Here is a 21788-nt window from a genome sequence, read left to right on the forward strand (position 1 = left end):
CCCCGTATGGCGACGTCCCCGTATGGCGACGTCCCCGTATCGCGACGTCCCCGTATCGCGACGTCCCGGCTGCGAGGGCGGTGGCGCCGGGCGCTCAGAGGCTGGTGCAGAAGAGCTTGCGGTGGCGCGCGACGGCGCAGAGGCCGGTGCCGGGGGGCCCGCGCCAGGCCTGCCCCGCGTCCCGCTGGTCGCGCCGGCTCACGCCGCGGCCGCAGAGCCGCAGGTCCCGCACGCCGGCGGCCGCCCTGGCCCAGGTGGTGCCGTCCAGGGGCCCCTCCACGGAGCAGCCTTGGGGACGGGGACAACGTCACCGCGGGGGCCTCGCGGGGGTTGGGGGGGGGTCCCCTCCACCCCCCCCCGTCCCCGTGCCTACCTGCCAGGCTGAGGTACCGCAGCCCCTGGCTCCGCTCGCCCAGCGCCGACAGCAGCGTCCGCAGGCCCACGGCGCTGATGCCGGGGTTGGCCGAGAGGTCCAGCGAGACCAGGGAGGGCAGGCGGGGAGGCGCCTGCGGGTGGGGGGCGAGGTAATGGTGCGGGGAGGGGGCCAGGAATGGCCCCGGCGGCAGCGGGGCACCGCTGGGTGCGTGCGGTGGGATGGGGAGGGTGACGGTGCCACGGGGGGCACTGAGGGTGTTGGGTGACGGTGCCATGGGGGTCGGGAAGAGCATTGGGTGACGGTGCCAAGGGGGGGGCACCAAGGGCACTGGGTGACGATGCTGGGGGGACACCGAGGGGAAAGGGTGACGGTGCCGAGGGCATTGGGTGACGGTGCCAAGGGCATTGGGTGACAATTCCAAGGGGGACACCGAGGGTGTTGGGTGACGGTGCCATGGGGGACACTGAGGGGAAATGGTGACGGTGCTAAGGGGACACCAAGGACATGACGAGCTGGTGCCATGGGGGGACACCCACCCCAGCCCAGCCCCCTCCATTGTCCCCCCCCAGCCCCTCACCTGGCCACCTCGGCGACGGCCGCGTCGTCCAAGCCGTTCCCGGGCAGCGCGAGGTGCGCGAGCGCGCAGCCGCCCTGCGGAAGCCCCGCGGCCGTCGGCTCCGTGTCCCCGGCGTCCCCGCGGGGCCGGCGGCGGGGAGCAGCCACTTACCCGCTCCAGGAAGCTGCAGATGGCGGCGGCGAGGGGCCGGGGGTCCGGCCCCCCAACGGAGCCGATCTCCAGGTGCCCGAGCGTGCCAGCGGGGAGGCTGCGCAGGAGCGGCTCCAGCCCCGCTGCGCCCAACGCGTTGCAGGACAGCGCCAGCGCCCGCAGCTGCGACGCTCCTGGAGGGGGGGGGGACGGACACCGGCGTCACGGCAGCCCCTGGACCCCCCCCCAAACACAGGGCGAGGGGGTGAGGGTCCTGGGGGGGGGTCACTCACCTGCCAGGGCGTCGCTCAGCCCGAGGCGGCAGTGCCGGGAGAAGCCGTCGGCGAAGCCGCAGGCGCGCAGGCGCAGCGCGGTGAGCGCGGGGCAGGCGCGCAAGCAGCAGCGCCAGCGGCCGGCAGCCGGCGTCGCCCAGCGGGTTCAGGCTCAGGTCCCAGCTCCTCCAGGCTCTGCCGGCGGCAGGGACCGGGGCTGAGCACCGCGACGCAGCACCGGGGGTGCCGGGACGCCCCCTTCCCAACCCCCCCCCCCCGGCCCTAACCTGGAAAGCGACGCCGGGCTCGGCGAGGTGCTGCAGCCCCCGGGCGCCGAGCCGGTTGCCGGAGAGGTCGAGGAGGACGAGGCCGGGCAGGGTGCTGAGCGCGGCGCTGAGCTCGGCGCCGTGCCCGTCGGCCAGCCCGCAGCCCCCCAGGCGCAGCTGCCGCAGGGGCGCCTGCAGCTTCAGCGCCCGCAGCAGCGGCGGGAGCTGGGGGGGGCGCGGGGCCAGGCCCCCGGCGCTGAACGCGGGGCTCTGCTCCTGCAGCTCCGTCGCCTTCAGCAGCAGCGGCTGCGGCTCTGCGGGGACCGAGGGGATGCGGGGACCGGGATGGGGACGCGGGGACCAGGACAGGGACATGGGGACCGGGGGGGGGGGGTCATGGCACGGGGGTGTGGGGGCTTTGTCCCGGCCCCACGCTACCTGGGGTTGGTCCCCGAGGGGCTGGTGCATGGGACAGGGAGGTGACATGGGGGGGACAGGGAGGTGACGGGTGCTGATGTAGGGTGGGGAGATGATGGAGGTGACAGGGAGGTGGCAGGGAGGTGACATGGGTGCTGGTGTAAGCTGGGAAGGAGATGGGGAGGTGATGGAGGTGGCAGGGGTGGTGGCAGGGAGGTGACAGGGGTGGTGGCACGCGGGACGGGCACAGAACGGAGACGGCAGGGAGGTGGCAGGGTCCTGGCACGTGGGACAGGGCGCTGACGGGGAGGTGACAAAGGTGGGGGCACATGGGGTAGGGAGGGGACGGAGAGGGGACGGGGGGGTCCTGGCACACAGGACATGGGGGTGACACGGGGCAGGGGGACAGGGAGCTGATGGGGGCATGGCATGGGGGATAGGGGGGTCGGGGGTCCCGGCACAGGCAGGAGGTGACATGGGGGGGTCCAGGGGTCCTGGCACGGGCAGGGAGGTGACACGGGGGGGCCGGGGGCCGTGCTCCTCACCCAGGGCCAGGCTCCGGCACGCCTTGCGGTAGCGCTCGGCCAGGGGCGGCAGGTCCCAGCACTGCACCTCGGCCAGCACCTGCGGGCGGCCGTGCCGGTGACACCTCCGTCCCCACGGGGACGGGGCCGGGGACAGGGACGGGGCCGCGCTCACCTCCTCGTTGCTCTGCAGGACGTCCCCCACCAGGTCCTGGGGGGCCAGCAGGGCCCCCTCCTTGGTCAGGGTGAGGCGCGGCAGCAGCCCGCACGCCTGGTAGTAGCGCTCGGCCGCCTGCGCCGCCAGCCAGCCCACGGCGCGGCCGTCGCTGCCGCGGCACCGGGCGGGCGTCACCGGGACGGGCACGGGGACAGGGGGCGCATGGCATGGGGGGCGCATGGGATGGGGATCTCGGGGGGGCAGGGAAAGGGGTGGGGGGACCACGGGGATGGAGGTCTTAAGGGGATGGGGCTGGGGGGGTCTCATGGGGATGGGAGACCCATGGGGACGGGGATGGGGGTCCCATGGGGACAGTGACAGGGGTCTCACTGGGATGAGGATCTCTTGGGGACGGGGGTCCTGTGGGGACAGGGATGGAGATGGGGGTCCCGCGGAGATGGGGACAGGGGGGCACAGGGATGGGGTCTCAAGGGAATGAGGATCTCGGGGGGACAGGGAAAGGGGTGGGGGGACCACAGGGATGGGGTTGGGGGTCTTAAGGGGATGGGGATGGAGTTGGGGGGGACCCATGGGGATGGGGGACCCATGGGGAAGGGGATGGGGGTCCCACAGGGACAGTGACAGGGGTCTCAGTGGGATGAAGACCTCTTAGGGACGGGGGTCCCGTGGGGACAGGGATGGAGGTGGGGGTCCTGTGGAGATGGGGATGGGGGTCCCATGGGGACAGGGGACCCTTGGGGACAGGGGATTCAGAGGAATGGCAATGGGGGTCTCAGGGGCACGGGGGCCCCATGGGGACAGGGACAGGGGTCTCCTGGGGGCGGAGGGCCCACAGAGACAGGGACAGAGACAGGGGTCCCATGGGGACAGGGATCCCATGGGGATGGAGATGGGGGTCCTGAGGGCATGGGGGGTCCCGGGGAGATGGGGGTCCCGGGGGGATGGAGATGGGGGTCCTGGGGGGATGGGGTCCCGGGGGGACGGGGTCCCAGGTGCTTACCTCTGGGGCACGGGGATGAGGAAGACGTTGTCCTGCACCCGGACCCGCACTCGGATGGGGGGTGGCAGGGCAGGGCCGGGGGGCGGCTGGGAGAGGGGAGCAGCGGCTCAGGACCCCCGGGGGACCCCTCCACCCGCACCCCCATCCCCATCCCCGGCCCCTCACCTGCGCCTCCTCTCCTCCAGCCTCCGCCGAGCCTTCAGCCGCCCGCGCGGGGCTGCCGGGGCTCTCGGGGCGCTCGCGGCCGCGTCCCGGTGCCGCTCTCCCCACGGGGCGGTTCTGGTGGCGCCGCGCGGCACCGGGCTCCCCGGCTCCGTCCCCCGGCTCCCGGCGCGAGCGCTTCCGCGCCCCTCGCGCCGCCGCCGCCGCCAGGTCGTCCTCCAGCCAGTCCTCCACGTACTCCTCGGCCGGGATCAGCGCCGGCCGCGGGGACGCCGTGGGGACGGGGACCGGGACGGGGACCGGGAGGGACCTGGCGCTGCCCAGGCCGCGGATGGTGGCTTCGTACTCAGCCTGGCCCCCGGCGGGGGCGGCCGGGTCCGGCGCCGCTGCCTCCGCTCCCCGCGGCCGCTTCCGCGCCGGCCGCAGCGGGGACATGGCGGGGGGGGGACGTGTCGGGGTCCCCCGGCTCCGCCTGCGCCCCTGCCGCGTCCTCGCCGCCCGCGATGAGTGGCTCCGAGAGCTCGGCGTCGAAGAGCTGCGAGTCCCGGGGGGCGGCGGGCGCTGTGGGGCGCACAGAGACCCTCAGCTTGGGGGGGGGGGGATGCGGCCCCCGGACCCCCAAAACCCCATCATCGCCCCCCCCCCCCCCCAAAACCCCCTCAGCGGCCCCCCGGGCTCACCGCCGCCCGCCGCCGCCGTCTCCTTGAGCAGGCGCTCCGTGGCCTGGCACCGCTGCCACGTCTCCTGGTCCAGCTCCTTGCCGTAGAGCCCGATCCACTCCTCCAGCGTCCCCAGCGGCGTCAGGCCCTGCGGGGAGGCCGGGGGGGGTTTCACCGTGCCCCCCCCAGCCCCCGGGACCCCCCCCCCCGGCGTGTCCCCATCCCCGCGCTCACCTTGGCGTTCCGGGCGGCCAGCGAGGCCCCGCGCTGCACCAGCAGCTCGGCCACCTCGAAGTGGCCGCAGCCCAGCGCGTCGTGCAGGGGGGTGATGCCCTCGCAGCCCGGCCCCCCCCGCGTCGTCCACGGCCGCCCCCCGGTCCAGCAGCAGCCGCACGATCTCTGGGGGGTGTCACAAGGGGGGGGGGGAGGAAAAGGGGGCGGATGTCGGGCAGGATCCGGCCCCTTTCCCCCCCCCGCCCCCCCCCCCAGGGCAGGGGGGGTCCCGGCGCTCACCCAGGTGCCCGTGGTTGCAGGCTTCGTGCAGCGGGGTCCAGCCGCAGTAGTCGCGGGGGTTCAGGGGGTGCCCCTGCGTGTGGGGGGGGGGACACAAGGGGACGGTCACCGCGTGCCACCAGCCATGGGGATGTCACCCCCCCCCCCCAGCAGCATCCCTTCGCTCCGGCCGGCACGGCACGGCTCCGCCGGGCACCGCGGCGCCCCAGGAGCGAGCCCACGCCCCCACCGGTGTCCCCAGTGCCGGGGGGGTCCCGTTGTGTGTGTCCTGCCCCCCCCCCCAACCCTTTTACCTGCTTAAGGTAGAGCTGCACCCGCCGCAGGTCGCCCTCGATGCAGGCGCGGTGCAGCGGGGTCTCACCCCGGTCGTTGCGGCGGTTCCACTGCGGGCACAGGGAGGGGTGGTGGGGATATGGCCCCCGAGGGGCTTGGGGGGCTGGGTGGGGGGCCCTGACCCGCTCCTGGGGGGCCCTGACCTGCTCCTGGGGGTCCTGACCCACACCTGGGGGGCTGTGACCCACACCTGGGGGCCCTGACCCCCACCTGGGGGCCTCTGACCCACATCTGGGGGCCTTGACCTGCACCTGGGGGGCCTGACCCGCAACTGTGGGGACCCTGACCCGCACCTGGGGGGCCTGACCCGCACCTGTGGGGACCCTGACCCGCACCTGGGGGGCCTGACCCGCACCTGTGGGGACCCTGACCCACACCTGGGGGGCCTGACCCGCCCCTGGGGGGCACAGAGCAGTGCCAGGGCCCCGTCTCTCACCTTGCAGATGCGCCGGCGGCCGGGGACGCTCTTGGTGTAGCCGTCGAGCTCGTCGTCCTCCCCCTCTGTGGCACGGCTGTGAGCGGGGGCGCAGCCGGGCACGGGGGTCCCGCTGCCCTCCGCGTCCCGGGGGTCCCATCCCCCCCTCACCCACATTTTGGGGTCCCGTCCCCCCTCCTCTCAGCACCCCAGGGAACCCCCGCGCGCCCCTCACCGCTCTCCGACAGCTCCAGGTCGCTCTCCTCCTCGGGGGCCTCGCTGCCCTCCTGCTCTTCCTCCTCCTCCTCCTCCTCTTCCTCGCCCCCCGGCAGGCCCCGCAGCCTCGCCATGGTGTCGGCGGCCTCGGCGCTGCCGGCCCGCTGCTGCAGCGCGTGGAGGTGCCGCAGGACCTGACGCTGCGGGGCGGGAGGGACGGAGCCAGGTTGGCACCATGGCACCGGGTCGGCACCAGATCAGCACCACGGCACCACGGCATTGCGGCACCGGGTTGGCACCATGGCACTGTGGCACTGGGTCGGCATCATAGCACCGGGTCGGCACCGTGGCACTGCGGCACCAGGTCAGCACCATCGCACCGGCTCGGCACCATGGCACTGTGGCACCGGGTCGGCACCACGGCACCGGCTCAGCACCATGGCACCGTGGCACTGGCTTGGCACCGTGGCACCACGGCACCATGGCACCAGGTCAGCACCATGGCGACACCATGGCACCACCATGGCACCATAGCACTGGGTCGGCACCGTGGTGGCACCATGGCACCAGGTTGGCACCATAGCACCGGGTCAGCACCATGGCACCGCGGCACCGCAGCACTGGGTCGGCACCACAGCACCGGGTCGACACTATGGCACCATGGCACTGCGGCACTGGGTCAGCACCATGGCACCAGGTCAGCACCAGGGCACCGTGGCACTGGGTCGGCACCGTGGCACCATGGCACTGTGGCACCAGGTCAGCACCGTGGCGGCACCATGGCACCACCATGGCACCATGGCGGCACCATGGCACCATGGCACCTGGTTGGCACCATGGCACCGCAGCACCGGGTCGGCACCATGGCACTGTGGCACTAGGTCGGCACTGTGGCAGCACCATGGCACCACCATGGCACCGGGTCGGCACCGCAGCACTGGGTCGGCACCATGGCACCGCGGCACCGCAGCACCGGGTCGGCAACATGGCACCATGGCACCAGGTCGGCACCACGGCACCGCGTCAGCACCACGGCACCGCGTCGGCACCGCGCTCGCCGCCGTGCCCTCACCTGCAGCCGCAGCTCGCCCGCCGCCTCCGCCCGCTCCAGCGCCGTCCCGAGGCAGGCCTCCAGCTCGGCGCGGGGCTCGCCCGCCTCCTCCTTGGCCAGCGCAATGCTCAGCCACGTCCTCCCCTCCTGCGCGTGGCCACCCGTCAGGCTCCGGGGCGAGCCGGGGGGGTCCCGGCCCCGTGCCCTTTTGTTTTATTATGGGAGGGGTCCCCTCCCCCAGATTGTGCCCGTTGGGGGGGGCCCCGCTCACCTCCAGCGCGTCGCCGCGGTGCAGCGCCAGCTCCTGCCGGTAGTGGTGCTCGGCGCGCGCGGGCTCCTGCAGGTCGCCGAAGGTGGTGGCCAGCGAGACGTGGATGGCGGCCAGCTCGGGCGCGGGGCGGCCCAGCGCCTCGGCGTAGCTCAGCTGGGGGGGGGGGTCAAGGGGGTCAAGGGGGACAAAGCCCCCCCCCCCAGGTACCTCCAGTGCTCCCAGTAGCTCCAGTGCTTCCATTATCCCCAGCACTCCCGTCATCCTCAGTGCCCCCAGTATTCCCAGTGCTCCCAGTGCCTCCCAGCGCCCCCTGGTGTCCCTAGCGCCTCCCAGTAGCTCCAGTGCTTCCATTATCCCCAGTGTTCCCATTATCCTCAGTGCCCCCCAGTATCCCCAGTGCTCCCATTGTCCCCAGCACCCCCCAGTATTCCCAGTGCTCCTGCTATCCCCAGCGCCTTCCAGTACTGCCAGTACCCCCACTATCCCCAACACCTCCAGCCCCCCCATGCCCCCCAGTGTCCTCTGTACCCCCAGTATCCCCAATGACCCCAGTAACCCCAGCACCCCCCAGTATTCCCAGTGCTCCTGCTATCCCCAGTGCCTTCCAGTACCCCCATTACCCCCACCATCCCCAACACCTCCAGCCCCCCCCACACCCCCCAGCCCCCTCAGTCCCCCCCCGTGCCCCCCAGCGCCCCCAGTACCCCCCCACCTGTCGCTGGTAGTGCTCCAGCGCCCTCCTGAAGTCCCCGTGCCTGGAGAAGACGTCCCCCAGCCGCTCGCACAGCGCCATCGCCGCCGCCGGCTCGCCCGCCGCCTCCTCCAGCGCCTCCTGCAGCCGCGTCACCTTGGTGGCTGCGGGACCGGGGTGGGGGGGTCACCACCTTGTGCGTGCGCCCCCCCCGTGCCCCCCCCCCCCAAGCTCACCGTAGCGCAGGTTGCAGCGCACGAGGTGCCGCTGGTGGGGCTGCCGCGAGCCCAGCGCGTACGCCGTCCGCAGCGAGCGCTTGGCGGCCGCGAAGTCTCCGAGGCTCAGCTGGACCTGGGGGTGGGGGGACGACACGGGGACCCCCCCAACCTCATCAAGACGCCGGGACGGACCCCGGAGGGGGGCTAAAAAACAAGGGGGGGGCGTTCCCGAGGCCGACCTGCGCCGTGCTGCTGCAGCACTCGCTCTCCAGCGCCTTGTCCTGCATGCGGCGGGCGCAGTCGCGGGCGCGCTGGAGGCAGCGCAGGGCCTGGGGGTGCTGGCCCTGCCGCAGGTGGATGGCGCCCAGGTTGAAGTAGGCGCGCTGCAGGTCCTCGTCCAGGCGCGCCCGCTCCGCCACGAAGACGCTGCGCTGCAGGTAGCGCCCGCGGCGCCCCGCGTCCCGCAGGCTGTCGTACACCAGCCCCAGGTTGAGGTAGAGCCGCGTGCGCATCGCCGCCAGCTCCCGGCGCGGCACCGCCCCTGCGGGACACGGCCTTGGCACCGCTGCACCGCGAAGGATTTGGGGTCCCCCCCACCGCCGCCGCCGGGACCCCACCGCCACCACCGGGACCCCCCAACTGGTGCCCAGATGGGTTCGGGGACCCCCAGGAAGAGCCCCCAGTCCCTGGTGCCAACACCAGCGCTCCAACACGGCACCGCTCCTGCTGGGCACAGGACATGGCCATGGTCCCATGGCACAGTGGAGGATTGGAGTGCCCCCACCACCACCAGGACCCCCCAGCCGGTGCCCAGATGGGTTTGGGGACCCCCAGGAGGAGCCCCCAGCCCCCAGAGCCAACACCAGGGCTCCAGCGCGGCACCGATCCTGCTGGGAGCAGGACACGGCCATGGTCTCACGGCACCACAAAGGGTTGGGGTCCCGCCCCACCACCAGGACCCCACCACCACCACCGGGACCCCCCAACCAGTGCCCAGATGGGTTTGGGGACCCCCAGGAGGAGCCCCCAGCCCCCGGTGCCAACACCAGGGCTCCGGCGTGGCACCGCAAGACACAGCCATGGTCCCGCGGCAACGCGGTGTGGCAGAGGATTGGGGTCCCCCCCCCACCAGGACCCCACCACCACCACCAGGACCCCCCAACCACGCCCAGATGGGTTCAGCGACCCCCAGCAGGACCCCCCCGCACCCACCCCACCCCAGATGTGTTCAGGAACCCCCACGAGGACCTCCCCCCCCTCCCCAAGCCCCTCTTTGCCCCCAGCAGCCTCTCACCCTCCAGTTTCTCCTCCACGATGGCCAAACTGGTGCGGAAGGCGCCCTCGGCCTCACGCAGCGCCGCCGTCACCTCCTCCCCCTCCTCCTCCTCCTCCCCGCCGCCGCCGCCGCCGCGGCTCTCGGCCACGAACATGTGCGTGCGCCCGATGGTGGCCCAGGCGCGCTGCTGCTCCGCCGCGTCCCCCAGGGCGCGCGCCAGCTCCAGGTGCCGCCGCTGGTGCTGCGGGGACGGGGTCAGCCTAAACCCTTCAGGACGACCCCCCCCCATAAAAAAAAAGCCCCCCTCGGGGGGCACCGACCTCCAGCGCCGGCTGGTAGCTGCCCAGCTCGGCCAGGCGCTCGCCGATCTTGCGGTGCGCCACGGCGCAGCCCAGCCCGTCGCCCGCCGCCTCCAGCAGCCGCAGCTCGCGCCGGTGCTCCTCCAGCGCCTCCGCGTAGCGCCCTGCCGCCACCGCACGGGGGGGTCACCGACGCCCCCCCCCGCCCCCCAATCCGGGGACCGGGACCCCCCTCGGTCCCCCGGGACCCCCCCCGGCCCCCGGCCCCACCATGGCTGGCCAGGAGCTCTCCCAGCTGGTTGCACAGCGCCGCCTCCTCCGCGCCGCCGCCGCCGCCGCCGCGCTGCAGCTTCTCCTTCGCCTTCTGCAGCTCTGGGGAAGGGGGGGGGGGGGGCTGGCACCAGTGCCACCAGTGCTCCCAGTCCAGCAGACGCCAGTGCTCCCGGTCCAGCACTCGCAGGGAGCCCCAAGCCAGCGCTCCCACTGCACCCGGTGCTCCCAGCGCTCCCGGTATCCCCGGTGCCCCCCAGTTCCTCCAGTGCCCCAAGCTCCCTCGTTACCCCCCAGCATCCCCCAGTGCTCCCAGTATATCCCCAGCATCCCCCAGTATCCCCAGCACTCCCAGTGAGCCCCAAGTCAGTGCTACCAGTGCACCCGGTGCTCACAGTATCCCTGGTGCCCCTCAGTTCCTCCAGTGCCTCCAAGCACCCTCGTTACCCGCTAGCACCCCCCAGTGCTCCCAGTATATCCCCAGCACTCCCCAGTATCCCCAGTGCTCACACTGAGCCCCAAGTCCATGCTCCCAGTATACCCAGCGCTCCCAGTGCTCCCGTCGCTCCCAGTATCCCCGGTGCCCCCCGGTTCCTCCAGTATCCTCTCTACCTTCCAGTACTCCCAGTGCTCCCAGTACATCCCCAGCACTCCCCAGTATCCTCAGCACTCCCAGTGAGCCCCAAGCCAGCGCTGCCAGTGCACCCGGTGCTCCCAGTGCTCCTGTCACTCCCAGTATCCCCGGTGCCCCCCAGTTCCTCCAGTGCCCCCAAGCACCCTCGTTACCCCCCAGCACCCCCCAGTGCTCCCAGTAGCCCCAGTACCCCGCTACCCCCCAGTATTCCCAGTGCTCCCACTATCCCCAGCACTCCCAGTACCCCCAGTACCTCTGCCCCCCAGTATCCACAGTGTCTCCAGCACCCCTCAGCACTCCCAGTATCCCCAGTGCCCCCCAGTTCCTCCAGTATCCTCTGTACCTCCCAGTACTCCCAGTGACCCCACTGCTTCCATTGCCCCCCAGTATCACCAGTGCCCCCAGCAGCCCCCGTGTCCCCCATCATCCTCAGTATCCCCCAGTATTCCCAGTCTCCCCAGCGCCCCCAGTACCCCCAACACCCCCAGCACCCCCATTGCTCCCCAGTATTCCCAGTGCTCCCAGTACCCCCAGTACTCCCCATGCTCCCAGCACCCCCAGTGCCGATCCCCCATGCCCCCAGCGACCCCAGTATCCCCAGCACCCCCCAGTAACCCCCCAGCACCCCCCCCATTACCCCATCATCCCCCAGTGCTCCCAGCACCCCCCCGGCCCCAGTAACCCCAGCAACCCCCAGTGCTCCCACTACCACCCAATGCTCCCAGTACCCCCCCATTACCCCCCATCCCCCCCAGTACCCCCATTACCCCCCAGTGTCCCCAGTACCCCCCCACCCCCATTACCCCCAGTACCCCCCAATAACCCCCCATCACCCCATCCCCCCCATTGCCTCCCAGTGCTCCCAGTGCCCCCAGCACCCCCATTACCCCCAGTACCTCCCAGTACCCCCCCAGTACCCCACACCCCCCCCATTACCCCCCATCACGCCCCAGTGCCCCCAGTACCCCCCCAGTGCTCCCAGTACCCCCCCACTACCCCACCACCCCCCAGTGCTCCCAGTACCCCCCATTACCCCCAGTACCTCGCAGTCCCCCCATCACCCCCCAGTGCCCCCATTACCCCAGCACCCCCCAGTGCTCCCAGCCCCCCCCGGTACCCCCCGGTGCTCCCAGTACCCCCCCCATTACCCCCCTTTCCTCCCCCCAGTGTTCCCAGTGTTCCAGTACCCCCCATTACCCCCCAGTGCCCCCATTACCCCAGTACCCCAGCACCCCCCAGCACCTCCCAGTCCCCCCAGTGCCCCCATTACCCCAGTACCCCCCAGTATCCCCCAGTCCCCCCGCTCACGCCGCAGCGCACGCTCCCCGCTCATTCCCCGCCGCTCCCGCGCCCGCCGCGCGCTGTGCCCGCCCCCCGCGCCGCCGCCAGCCAATCAGCGCGGGGAGCCGCGCACCGGCCGCTCCCATTGGCCGCCGCGCACGGCCCCGCCTCCGCCCCGCCCCCGGACTACAACTCCCGGCGTGCCCCGCGGCCCGCCCCGGGTGGTGCCGGGAGGGGCGGCCCCGCCCCCCGCGGTGCCTCCTGGGAACGGGGCCCGGCAGGACCAGTGGCACCAGTACCGCCAGTTACAGGGACACCAGTGCTCCCAGTGCCACCAGTTACAGGGCACCAGTGACACCAGTGACACCACTTACAGGGAGACCAGTGCCACCAGTTACAGGGACACCAGTCACAGCGCCACCAGTGCTCCCAGTCACATTGCCACCGGGCACCATCCCAGTACTCCCAGTGACTGTCCCAAGCACCCCAGTACCACCAGTGCCTGTCCCCAGTGCTCCCAGTGCCCACCAGTCACCACCCTCAGTACTCCCAGTGCCACCAATGCCTCTCCCAGTGCCCCCAATCACCATCCCCAGCACTCCCAGTACCATAGGCCGTAGCTCCCAGCTGCTCCCAGTGCCTCCCAGTCACTGTTCCAGCGCTCCCAGTGCCCTCCAGTCATCATCCCAGTACTCCCAGGGACTGTCCCAAGCACTCCCAGCACCACCAGTGCCTGTCCCCAGCACTCCCAGTACCACAGGCCATAGCTCCCAGCTGCTCCCAGTATCCCCAGCGCTCCCCACCAGTCCCCATCTAACCAGTGCCTCCCAGTCTCCCCAGTATCCCCCTACCTTGCAGCCCCCCCAAGCTCTTCCCACGCCCCCTGTGACAGATGATGTCACCTGGGGGGGCTCTGACGTCATGAGGGGGGGGCTCTGACGGCACAGGGGGGAGATCGGTGGCAAAATGGAGGAAGACCAGTGACAAACCGGGGGGGGAACTGGTGACAAACTGGGGGCGTCGAGGAGAGGCCAGACGCAGCGCTGGGGGCGACGCAACCCCGTGGCTCCTCCCCCACCCTTCCGCACACCCAAATTTCAGGGGGTTTGGGGACCCCCCTGAGCCCCCCCCACCCCAGAAATATTTTGGGGGACCCCCCCGACTTTTGGGGGCCCCCCCCGAGGCCGCGGGGCACGCTGGGAGCCCGACTCCTTGGAAAATCCCCCCCGTGGTTTATTCTCCTAGTAAAACAGACAGAGGACCCGCTGTACAGAGCGCCGCGCCGCGCCCCCCCCGCAGCGCCGCCGCCGGCACCGCGGCGAGGAGGAGGAGGAGGAGGAGGAGGAGGAGGAGGAAGGCTGTGGCTGCTGCGGCATGCAGGCGCGGGCACGAGGGGCACCGCGGCGAGGCGGCGCCGGGCGCGCGAGGCACGGGGACGCCATGACGGCAGCGCGGTGACGCCGCGATCACCCACGACGGCGTCGCGGCGGTGTCACGCTGCCACAATGACGCCGTGATCGCCCATGATGACGCCGCGATGACATCACGATGGCGCCATGATGGCGTCAAGAGGACGCTGCGATCATCCATGGTGACGCCATGATGGCACCGTGATGACCCCACAATGCCGCGTCAATGCCATGGCCATCCACGATGACGCCAGGGTGACGCCATGATGGCGCCGTGATCATCCATGATGGCGCCATGACGCCGCGATGACCCGCGTTGATGCCACGATCATCCACGATGACGCCGCGATCATCCAAGATGACACCATGATGGCGCCGCGCTGACACCACGATGGCGCCACGATGGCGTCGCGACGGCGCCACGTAGGCGCCGCGGCCTCGCCTACTTCTGGATCTGGAATATAAAAAGGCGCAGGTTGATGTTCTTGGCCGCCAGCAGCTTGTTGCACTCCACCGAGTCCACGATGGGGAGCGGCATGTACTCCGTCTCATTGTTCTCATTGGTAAAGACAAAGTGGTAGATGACCGGGTTGATCTTGACGTCGTCGTAGGGCCCCTCGAGCAGCAGGAAGGAGCACTCCAGCGGCGAGTTGACCTTGCTCTTCAGGATGAGCTGGAAGGAGAGGGTGCGCTTGCAGGAGAGGTTGGGGTTGCGCTCCGAGTCGTTGACGCGCGCCTTCAGCACCCACGTCTGGTTGAGCACCGTCAGGCGCGGCGTCTCGTAGTACAGCCGCGTGATGAAGTCGTCCGTGCGGTACGGGCGGAACTGCACCTCTGCGGGACAAGGGGGGAGAGCACGGGGTCAGCGCCGGCACCGGGCTCAGCACCAACGCGGGGCCGGCACCGGCACGGGCTCAGCGCCAGCACCGCGTCAGCACCGGCACCGCACCGCAGGGACAGGGGCAGCCAGGAGCCGCAGCAGTCCTGGGGGGCACCCCGGAGCCGTGGTGGTCTTGGGGGGCACCCCAGTGGTCCCAAGGGACGAGGACGGGAGGAGGGATAAGGGGAGGGGGGAGGCAGAAGGGCCGCGGGTGGCTCGGCTCGTGGCAGCCCCGCGAGCGCGGTGCCGGGGCCGGGCCGCAGAGGACACACAGACAGGATTCGGATCGGGTGCAATCGGCTTTATTGGGGTCGCGTACAGAGGCGTGAGCGGGGCAGCGAGGCACGGACAAGGAACACCGTGGGGAAAAAAAAAAAGGGGGGGGAGCGGAGCGGCAGCCCCCGCGTTGCAGTGCTCCGAGCTGGGCGCCCAGGGGTGCCCCTGAAGGCCGGGGTGAGCCCGAGCTTTTGGGGCATTCTCAGAGGAGTTGTAGGACAGGATCGGGGCCAGCAGCCCACGGCACCGAGGCCGGAGTGCACCCCGTGTCCTAGCGGCGTCCCCTCGGCACCGCAGCCCCCCAGGGGCGAAGGGAAAATCCTTCCCCCCCCCACCCCGGCCCTGCTCTCCTCTCGTCCCGTTTGCCTCCCGGGGCTGAGCACCCTCGGGTCCCCCGCAGTGCTCCGAGGCTCAGCACCACGCCCATGAGCCAGGAGGGCGCCGGGCTCACCGCACACCGCACGGTTTTGGTGCCGGCTCTCGGCCCAGTGCCCCTGGCCCCGCACGGCAGCGGGTGGCACCCCACGTTTCCTGGGGCTGGGGGGGGGGGGAGGGGTTTGTAACCCCCCGGGAGATGAGCGGGGAGCCGCGGGGAAGCATGGCGGGCTCTTCTTCGGAAGAGGAACGCCAAAAAAAATATAAAAAAATATCGGAAAACCCAACAAAAAGGCCCCGAGCAGCCCCGGCGCCCGCGGAGAGGCGGCGGCGGCCCCGGCGCGGCGCCACGGGCCCAAGCACCCCGCGGAGCGCCGCCGCGCGTTACCTGTGTAGCCGATCTTCTCGAAGCTGAGCAGGCTGAAGATGCTGTTGTAGAGCTGCATCTCCTTCTTGCGCGTTTGGTCCATCTCGTCCAGGATCTCCATCAGCTCGTTGCCCGTCTTGGTCGGGTGCGTGCACTCGGCCTCGTGCACCGTCAGCTCGTGGAAGGGGCCCTGCCACGGGCACCCGATGCGCTTGTACTTGCACTGCGTCACCCTGCGGGGCACGGGGCGGCCGTGAGGGACGGCTTTTTGGGGGAGACGAGGCCCCGAGGGTGTGCGAGCCCCCCCAGGGAGCACCGAGACCCCGACGGCGCCGCTCCCGCTGGCCGTGGCGATGCCTCGGGCCAAATCCACGTGGCCGGAGCCGGCTGTGGAGCAAGCCTTGGTGGGGACAGCGACAGAGGCGGCCGACGTGTCCCCAAACCCGTGGAGTGGCACCAGAAGAGCCACTGGGGCGGGTTTGGTGCGTGCCGCCACTGGGGACATGTGGCGAGGATGAGGAGGGGCTGCACCGCGGGACGAAGCGGCGCGAAGGCTTCGCCACACGCTGCTACTGCTGCTCCTCCTTCCCCCAGCACGCGCGGCGAGCACCAGGAGCCCTCCACCGCACGCGCTGTCCCCTTCCTGTCCCTGTCCCCGTGCCGTGCTGTACCCGTCCCGTCCCCATCCCGTCCCCGTGCCATGCCATGCATGTCCTGGTCCCGTCCCTGTGCCGTGCCCGTCTGCATCCCGCGCCATACCCGTCCCCTCCCTGTCCCCATGCCGTGCCGTACCTGTCCTGGTCCCGTCCCCGTACTGTGCCATACCCGTCCCCGTGCCGTACCGTACCCGTCCCGGTCCTGTCCCCGTGTCATGCCATACCTGTCCTGGTCCCAACCCTGTGCCATGCCATACCTGTCCCCATGCCATGCCATACCCGTCCCCGTCCCGGTCCTGTCCCCATCCCGGTGCCGTGCCATACACACCCTGGTCCCGTCCCCATGCCATGCCATCCCCATCCTCATGCCATGCCATCCCTATCCCTGTGCTGTCCCCGTCCCAGTCCCATCCCCGTGTCACGTCACACATATCCTGGCCCTGTCCCCGTGCCGTGCCATACCCGTCCCATCCCCATCCCAGTGCCATGCCATACACATCCTGGTCCCGTTCCCAATGCCATGCCATCCCCGTGCCGTACCCGTCCCCGTCCCAGTCCCATCCCCGTGTCACGCCACACGTGTCCTGGCCCCGTCCCCATGCCGTGCCATACCTGTCCCGGCGCCGTGCCGTACCCATCCCGTCCCTGTCCTGGTGCCGTGCCATACCCGTCCCATCCCCATGCCGTGCCATACACACCCTGGTCCTGTTCCCCATGCCATGCCATCCCCATCCCCATGCCATGCCATCCCCGTCCCAGTGCCATCCCCGTGTCACGCCACACATGTCCTGGCCCCGTCCCGGCGCCGTGCCGTCCCCATCCCGTCCCCGTGGCGGTGCCGTACCTGTCCTGGCACTCCTCCTTCTGGTGCCGCTCGAGCAGCGAGCGGGGGAACTGCTGGGCGCAGAAGGCGCACTCGGAGGGCAGCTCGCTCACCGCCTTCTCCACGGCCAGGTTGCGGCAGCAGAGGCTCTTGCTGATCTCGCAGCGGCAGTTGGGGCAGGTGGCCTGCTCCTCCTTCAGCCGCGCGTCCGCCAGCAGGTGGATGAAGCAGCCGGCGCACATCAGGTGCCCGTTGGTGCACTGAGGGGGCAAAGCAGCGCCGCGCTGGGTGCGGGGGCACCGGGGGGGGGTCCAAGGGACGGTACGGGGGGGAGATTTGGGGGGAACGGGGGGGTTGGGGGGAAATGGGGGATTTGGGGGAAAACGGGGCAATTTGGGGGGAATGTGGGGTTTGGGGAGAAATGGGGGGATTTGGGGGGAAAATGGGGGGATTCGGGGGTGATTTGGGAATGTTCAGGGGGGATTTCGGGGAAAATGGGACAATTTGGGGGGAAATGGAGGGATTCAGGGGTGATTTGGGGGGGTCCAGGGGGGATTTTGGGGAAAATGGGGCAATTTGGGGGGAAATGGGGGGATTCAGGGGTGATTTGGAGGGGTTCAGGGGGGATTTCGGGGAAAATGGGGCAATTTGGGGGGAAATGGGGGGGGTCGGGGGAAAAACAGGGGGGTTTAGGGGAAAATGGGGGAAAATGGGGGGTTTGGAGCAGGAAAATGGGGTGAGTTGGGGGGAATGGGGCGGTTTGGGGGTGATTTGGTGGTGATTTGGGGGAAAATGGGGGAAACGGGGGGGTTTGGAGTGGGAAAACGGGGTGAGTTGGGGGTGATTCAGAGGAAAATGGGGGGGTTGGGGGAAAACGGGGCAGTTTGGGGGGAAAATGGGGTGGTTCAGAGGTGATTTGGGGGAAAAGGGGGGGTTGGGGGCCGGAAAATGCCATGGGTTGGGCATCGTAAACGGGGGGCACTGCGCGGTGGCACCGGGGAAAGCCCCGGCCGCGCGTCACCGCCACCGCGCTGCGTGGGGACCCCACGAGAGACCGGCGAACGGCCTCGTCCCGCGCCAGGAGCCCTAAACCACCTGGTTTCGCCCCAAAACCCGCACCTCCAGGAGCGGCCAGGGCGCGCCGCGGGCACCCAGCGCCCACAGCCCCGTCCCGCCGACCCCAAAACCGCGGCGTGCCCGGCACCGCGGGGGGGTCACGCCGGTGGGGGACGGCGGCACCGCGCCACTGCTGCCACTGCTGCCACTGCGCCACAACCGGCTGCTCCGGCTGCCCCGCGCTGCGGCGTCCCGGCGCTAATTACCGGCGCTAATTACGCGAAGGGTAACTAACGAGCGTCCTCGGCAGGGCGCCCACCTGCCCCCCCCCAAGCACCAGGAGACGCCAATTTTTGGCTTTCTGACCCCAAAACAGGGCTTAGCGTGGCTGGGAAAACCCCCCCCTGACCCCCCTGGGGGTTTTTTGGGGTAAAACCTGGTGGTTTTGTGCCAGCCGTGGGATGCCCCAAATTCCCCCCCCGGGGGGTGGGAGTGGGAAGGGGGGGGGGACACCAAGACCCTTTTTTTGGGGGGAGGGGGGGTCTGAGACCCTTTTTTGGGGAGGTCCGGTGAGCTTTTTTTGGAGGGGGGCGATCCCGAGGCCCTTTTTTGGGGGGAGGGGGTCTGGGGCCTTTTTTTGGGGGGAGTCTGGGATACTTTTTTTTTGGGGGGGGGGAGTGGGGGATACGTGGGGGGGTCTGGGACCCTTTTAGGGGATGGGGGGGGGGATCCGGGATCGTTATTTTGAAATGCGGGGGGGGTCCAGGCCCCTTCTGGGGCGGGGAGAGGACTCCAGGACCCTTTTTTTGGATGGGGGGGGGGGGGGTCTGGGACTTTGGGGAGGGGATGTGGGACCCTTCTTTTGGGGTGGGGCTGTTTTTTTTTGGGGGGGGGGGGGAGGCAACTTTGGACCCTTTTTTTTGGGGGGGGATGGGGGAAGAGCAGGACCTTTGGGGGTGGAGGGGACACGACTCTGGGACCGTCTTTTTTTGGGGGGGGGGTCATGGACCCTTATTTTGGAAGGGGGGGGTGTCTGGGGCCCTTTGGGTGGGGGGGGACGGGACTCTGGGACCCTTTTTTTTGGGGGGGGGGACACTCTCGGACACTTGGGGGGGAGGGTAGCGGGGACCCTTTTTTAGGGGGGGGGTTGGGGACCCATATTTTGGAAGGGGGGTGTCTCTAGCCCCCTTGGGGGGGGTACTCCAGGACCTCTTTTTTTGGGGGGGTGGGCACATTTTTTTTGGGGGGGGGGGGTATCTGGGACTCTTTTTTCGGGAGGGTCAGGGACCTTTCTTTTGGAAGGGGGGTGGTACTTGGGGGCCTCTTTTTTCGGGGGGGGGCACATTTGGGGGGGGGGAGAGGGTCTGGGACACTTCTTTTGGGGGGGGGGCAGCTCTAGGCCTTTGGGGGGGGGGGGGTACCCGGTCCCCTTCTGGGGGGGGTACTCTGGGACCTCTGTTTTTGGGGGGGACACACATTTGGGGGGGGGGGAGTGTATGTGGGACCCCTTTTTTGGGATGGAGATGCCCAGACTCCTTTGGGGGGGGGGGAGGGGGAAGCCTGGGCCCTCTTTTTTTTTGGGGGGGCACATTTGGGGATATGTGCGACCCCTTTTCGGGGTGGGGGTGCCCAGGCCCCTATTTTGGGGGGGGGGGGAGTGCCCTGACTCCTTGGGGGGAGGGGGGGGGTCTGGTACCTCTTTTTGGGGGAGGCTGGGGGGGCACATTTGGGGGGGGGGATGGTACGTGGGACCCCTATTTCGGGCTGGGGGTGCCAGAACCTTTTTGGGGGGGGGGTGCCTGGACTCCTTGGGGTCAGGGGGGGCACTCCAGTACCTCTTTTTTTGGGGGGGGGGGGGCACATATGGGGGATATGTAGGACCCCTTTTTTGGGGGTGGGGGTGCCCAGGCCCGTATTTTTTGGGGGGGGGGGGGGGGGGGGGGGGAATCCTGGCTCCTTGAGGGGGGGGTCTCTGGAACCTCTTTTTTGGGGGGCAGGGGGCACATTTAGGGGATATATAGGAGCTCTGGTTTTGGGGTGGTGAGGGGAAAGGGCCCCTATTTTTTGGGGGGGGGGGTATCTGGGCCATATTTTTCGGGGCGGGGGGCACACGGGACCCATTTTTTGGGGTGGGGGTGCCCGGGCCCCTATTTTTTTTTGGGGGGGTGCCTGGACCCCTTGAAGGGGGAGTTCTCTAGGACCTCTTTTTTTGGGGTGGGGGTGTCCGGGCCCTGTTTGGGGGGGGGGGGGGGGGTGTCCCTGCTTCCTGGGAGAGGTACTCTGGGGCCTCTTTTTTTGGGGGGGGGGGGGGTCTGGGACCTCTTTTTTTGGGGCTGGGGGGACACTTTGGGGGGGGGGGCGGAGGGCATGTGGCCCCCCTATTTCGGGCTGGGGGAGCCCAGACGTTTTTTTGGGAGGGGGTGGGGGTGCCCAGGCCCCTATTTTGGGGGGGGGGGGGGGGGGGGGGTCCTGGCTCTTTGGGGTTGGGGGGACGTACTTTGGGCCCTCTTTTTTTCGGGGGGGGGGGGGGGCACACTTGGGGGATATATGGGACCCCTTTTTTTTTGGGGGGTGGGGGTGCCCGGGCCCCCATTTTTTTTTGGGAGGGGGTGTGCCTGGATCCCTTGGGACTGGGGGTGCCCGGGCCTTATTTGGGGGGGGGGGGGTCCCTGTCCCTATGGGGGGGCTCCCAGTCCCTATGGGGAGGGGCCCATCTCTGGGGGGGGTCCCCGTCTCTAGGGGGGGGGGGTCCCCGTCTCTGGGGGGGGGGGGTCCCCGTCTCTGGGGGGGGGGTCCCCGTCTCTGGGGGGGGGGTCCCCGTCTCTGGGGGGGGGGGGCCCCGTCTCTGGGGGGGGGGGGTCCCGGTCCCCGTCTCTAGGGGGGGTCCCGGTCCCTATATGGGGGGGGTCCCGTCCCCATGGGGGGGTCCCCGTGCCCGTTGGGGGGGGTGCCCCCGCGGCCCTCCCCCCCCCGCTACCTGGTACACCGAGGCCTTGGGCAGGTCGAGGCAGACGGTGCAGCACAGCACCGAGTGCAGCCGCTCCTCCAGCTTCACGCTGCCCGCCGCCGCCCCCTCCGCCGCGCTTCCTCCGCCTCCTCCTCCTCCTCCTCCGCCGCCGCCGCCGCCGGCCCCCGCCGCCCTCAGCCGCTTCTTGGGGGGCGCGTCCGCGTCGGCGGCGGCCTCGCCGTGAGGCCTGGGCCCCCCCCCGCCGCCCCCCCCGCCTCCTCCTCCTCCTCCTCCTTCCTCAGCGCCTCCCCCCCCTCCTCCTCCTCCTCCTCCTCCTCCTCCAGCCTCGCCCGGGCCCCCCGAGCCCGGTCCCGGAGCCGCGGGGAGCGGGGGGGGGGCGGCGGAGGCGGCCGGGCCCCCCCCGGCCTCGCGCTCCTCCGCCGCCGCCGCCGCCGACATGGCCGCCGCCCCTCAGCCCGCCGCCATCGCGGCGAGGCCACGCCCACCGGGCGGGCGGGGTTGGGGAGGGGAGGGGGGGAGTTGGGGCCAATGGGAAAGGGGGGGAGGCGGGGCGAGGAGGGGGTCGGGGCCATGGGAAAGGGGGGAGGCGGGGCGAAGAGGGGTCGGGCCAATGGGGGAGGGGGGAGGCGGGGGCGGAGGGGGGAGGGGGGGGGGTCGGGGCCAATGGGGGGAGGGGGGAGGCGGGGCGAGGGGGGCCAATGGGGGGAGGGGGAAGGCGGGGCGAGGAGGGGTCGGGGCCAATGGGGGGGGCGCGCGCGGGGCACGCCCAGAGGGGGAGGGGGAGGGGGAGGGGTTGTGGCGTCACGGGGGGTGGGGAAAGGGGGCGGGGCCTAAAGGGGGCGGGGCCTAAGGGGGGCCGACGGGGGCCGGGGCGGCCCAGTAAGCACCAGGACGGGCCGGTGCGCACCAGTAGGCACCAGTAAACACCAGTAAACACCAGTATGGGCCTG

The 21788-nt window shown here is 70.7% G+C and overlaps 2 protein-coding genes across 2 annotated transcripts; both read right to left on the bottom strand.

Moving 5' to 3' along the window:
• Window positions 1-6: 6 nt before the first annotated feature.
• LOC308190727 (tonsoku-like protein) lies at window positions 7-12095 on the bottom strand. The gene is given in 30 exon segments (XM_080582382.1): window positions 7-288; window positions 374-487; window positions 490-506; window positions 954-1027; window positions 1104-1276; window positions 1376-1478; window positions 1480-1533; window positions 1535-1549; window positions 1642-1934; window positions 2583-2661; window positions 2737-2887; window positions 3740-3825; window positions 3905-4316; window positions 4318-4462; window positions 4582-4708; window positions 4795-4911; window positions 4913-4959; window positions 5074-5146; window positions 5367-5456; window positions 5843-5907; window positions 6057-6237; window positions 7110-7235; window positions 7360-7512; window positions 8072-8214; window positions 8287-8401; window positions 8508-8809; window positions 9563-9785; window positions 9865-10007; window positions 10114-10215; window positions 12056-12095. Coding segments are annotated over 30 exon segments (3942 nt in total). The 5' UTR covers window positions 12081-12095; the 3' UTR covers window positions 7-94.
• Window positions 12096-13237: 1142 nt separating this feature from the next.
• LOC308190559 (zinc finger TRAF-type-containing protein 1-A-like) lies at window positions 13238-21305 on the bottom strand. Its single transcript, XM_080582129.1, has 4 exons — window positions 20848-21305; window positions 16836-17074; window positions 15357-15568; window positions 13238-14271 (listed from the first exon to the last, which is right to left on the bottom strand). Exons 1-4 carry the CDS (start codon window positions 21274-21276, stop codon window positions 13880-13882), a joined length of 1272 nt encoding a protein of 423 aa, XP_080438255.1. The 5' UTR covers window positions 21277-21305; the 3' UTR covers window positions 13238-13879.
• Between the last annotated feature and the right edge of the window lie 483 nt (window positions 21306-21788).

The sequence above is a fragment of the Anser brachyrhynchus genome (assembly GCF_964034855.1).
Source record: "Anser brachyrhynchus genome assembly, chromosome: 2".
NCBI classification, from domain to species: Eukaryota; Metazoa; Chordata; class Aves; order Anseriformes; family Anatidae; genus Anser; species Anser brachyrhynchus.

What these genes read in the sequence shown, in the direction of transcription:
- LOC308190559 (XM_080582129.1), bottom strand. Translation starts at nt 21,276, where the DNA reads ATGTCGGCGGCGGCGGCGGCGGAGGAGCGCGAGGCCGGGGGGGGCCCG. An exon ending in CCAAGGCCTCGGTGTACCAG is followed by an intron (nt 17,075 to 20,847) that starts GTAGCGGGGGGG and finishes TTGCCCCCTCAG; the next exon opens with TGCACCAACGGGCACCTGAT. An exon ending in AAGGAGGAGTGCCAGGACAG is followed by an intron (nt 15,569 to 16,835) that starts GTACGGCACCGC and finishes CGTGCCCCGCAG; the next exon opens with GGTGACGCAGTGCAAGTACA.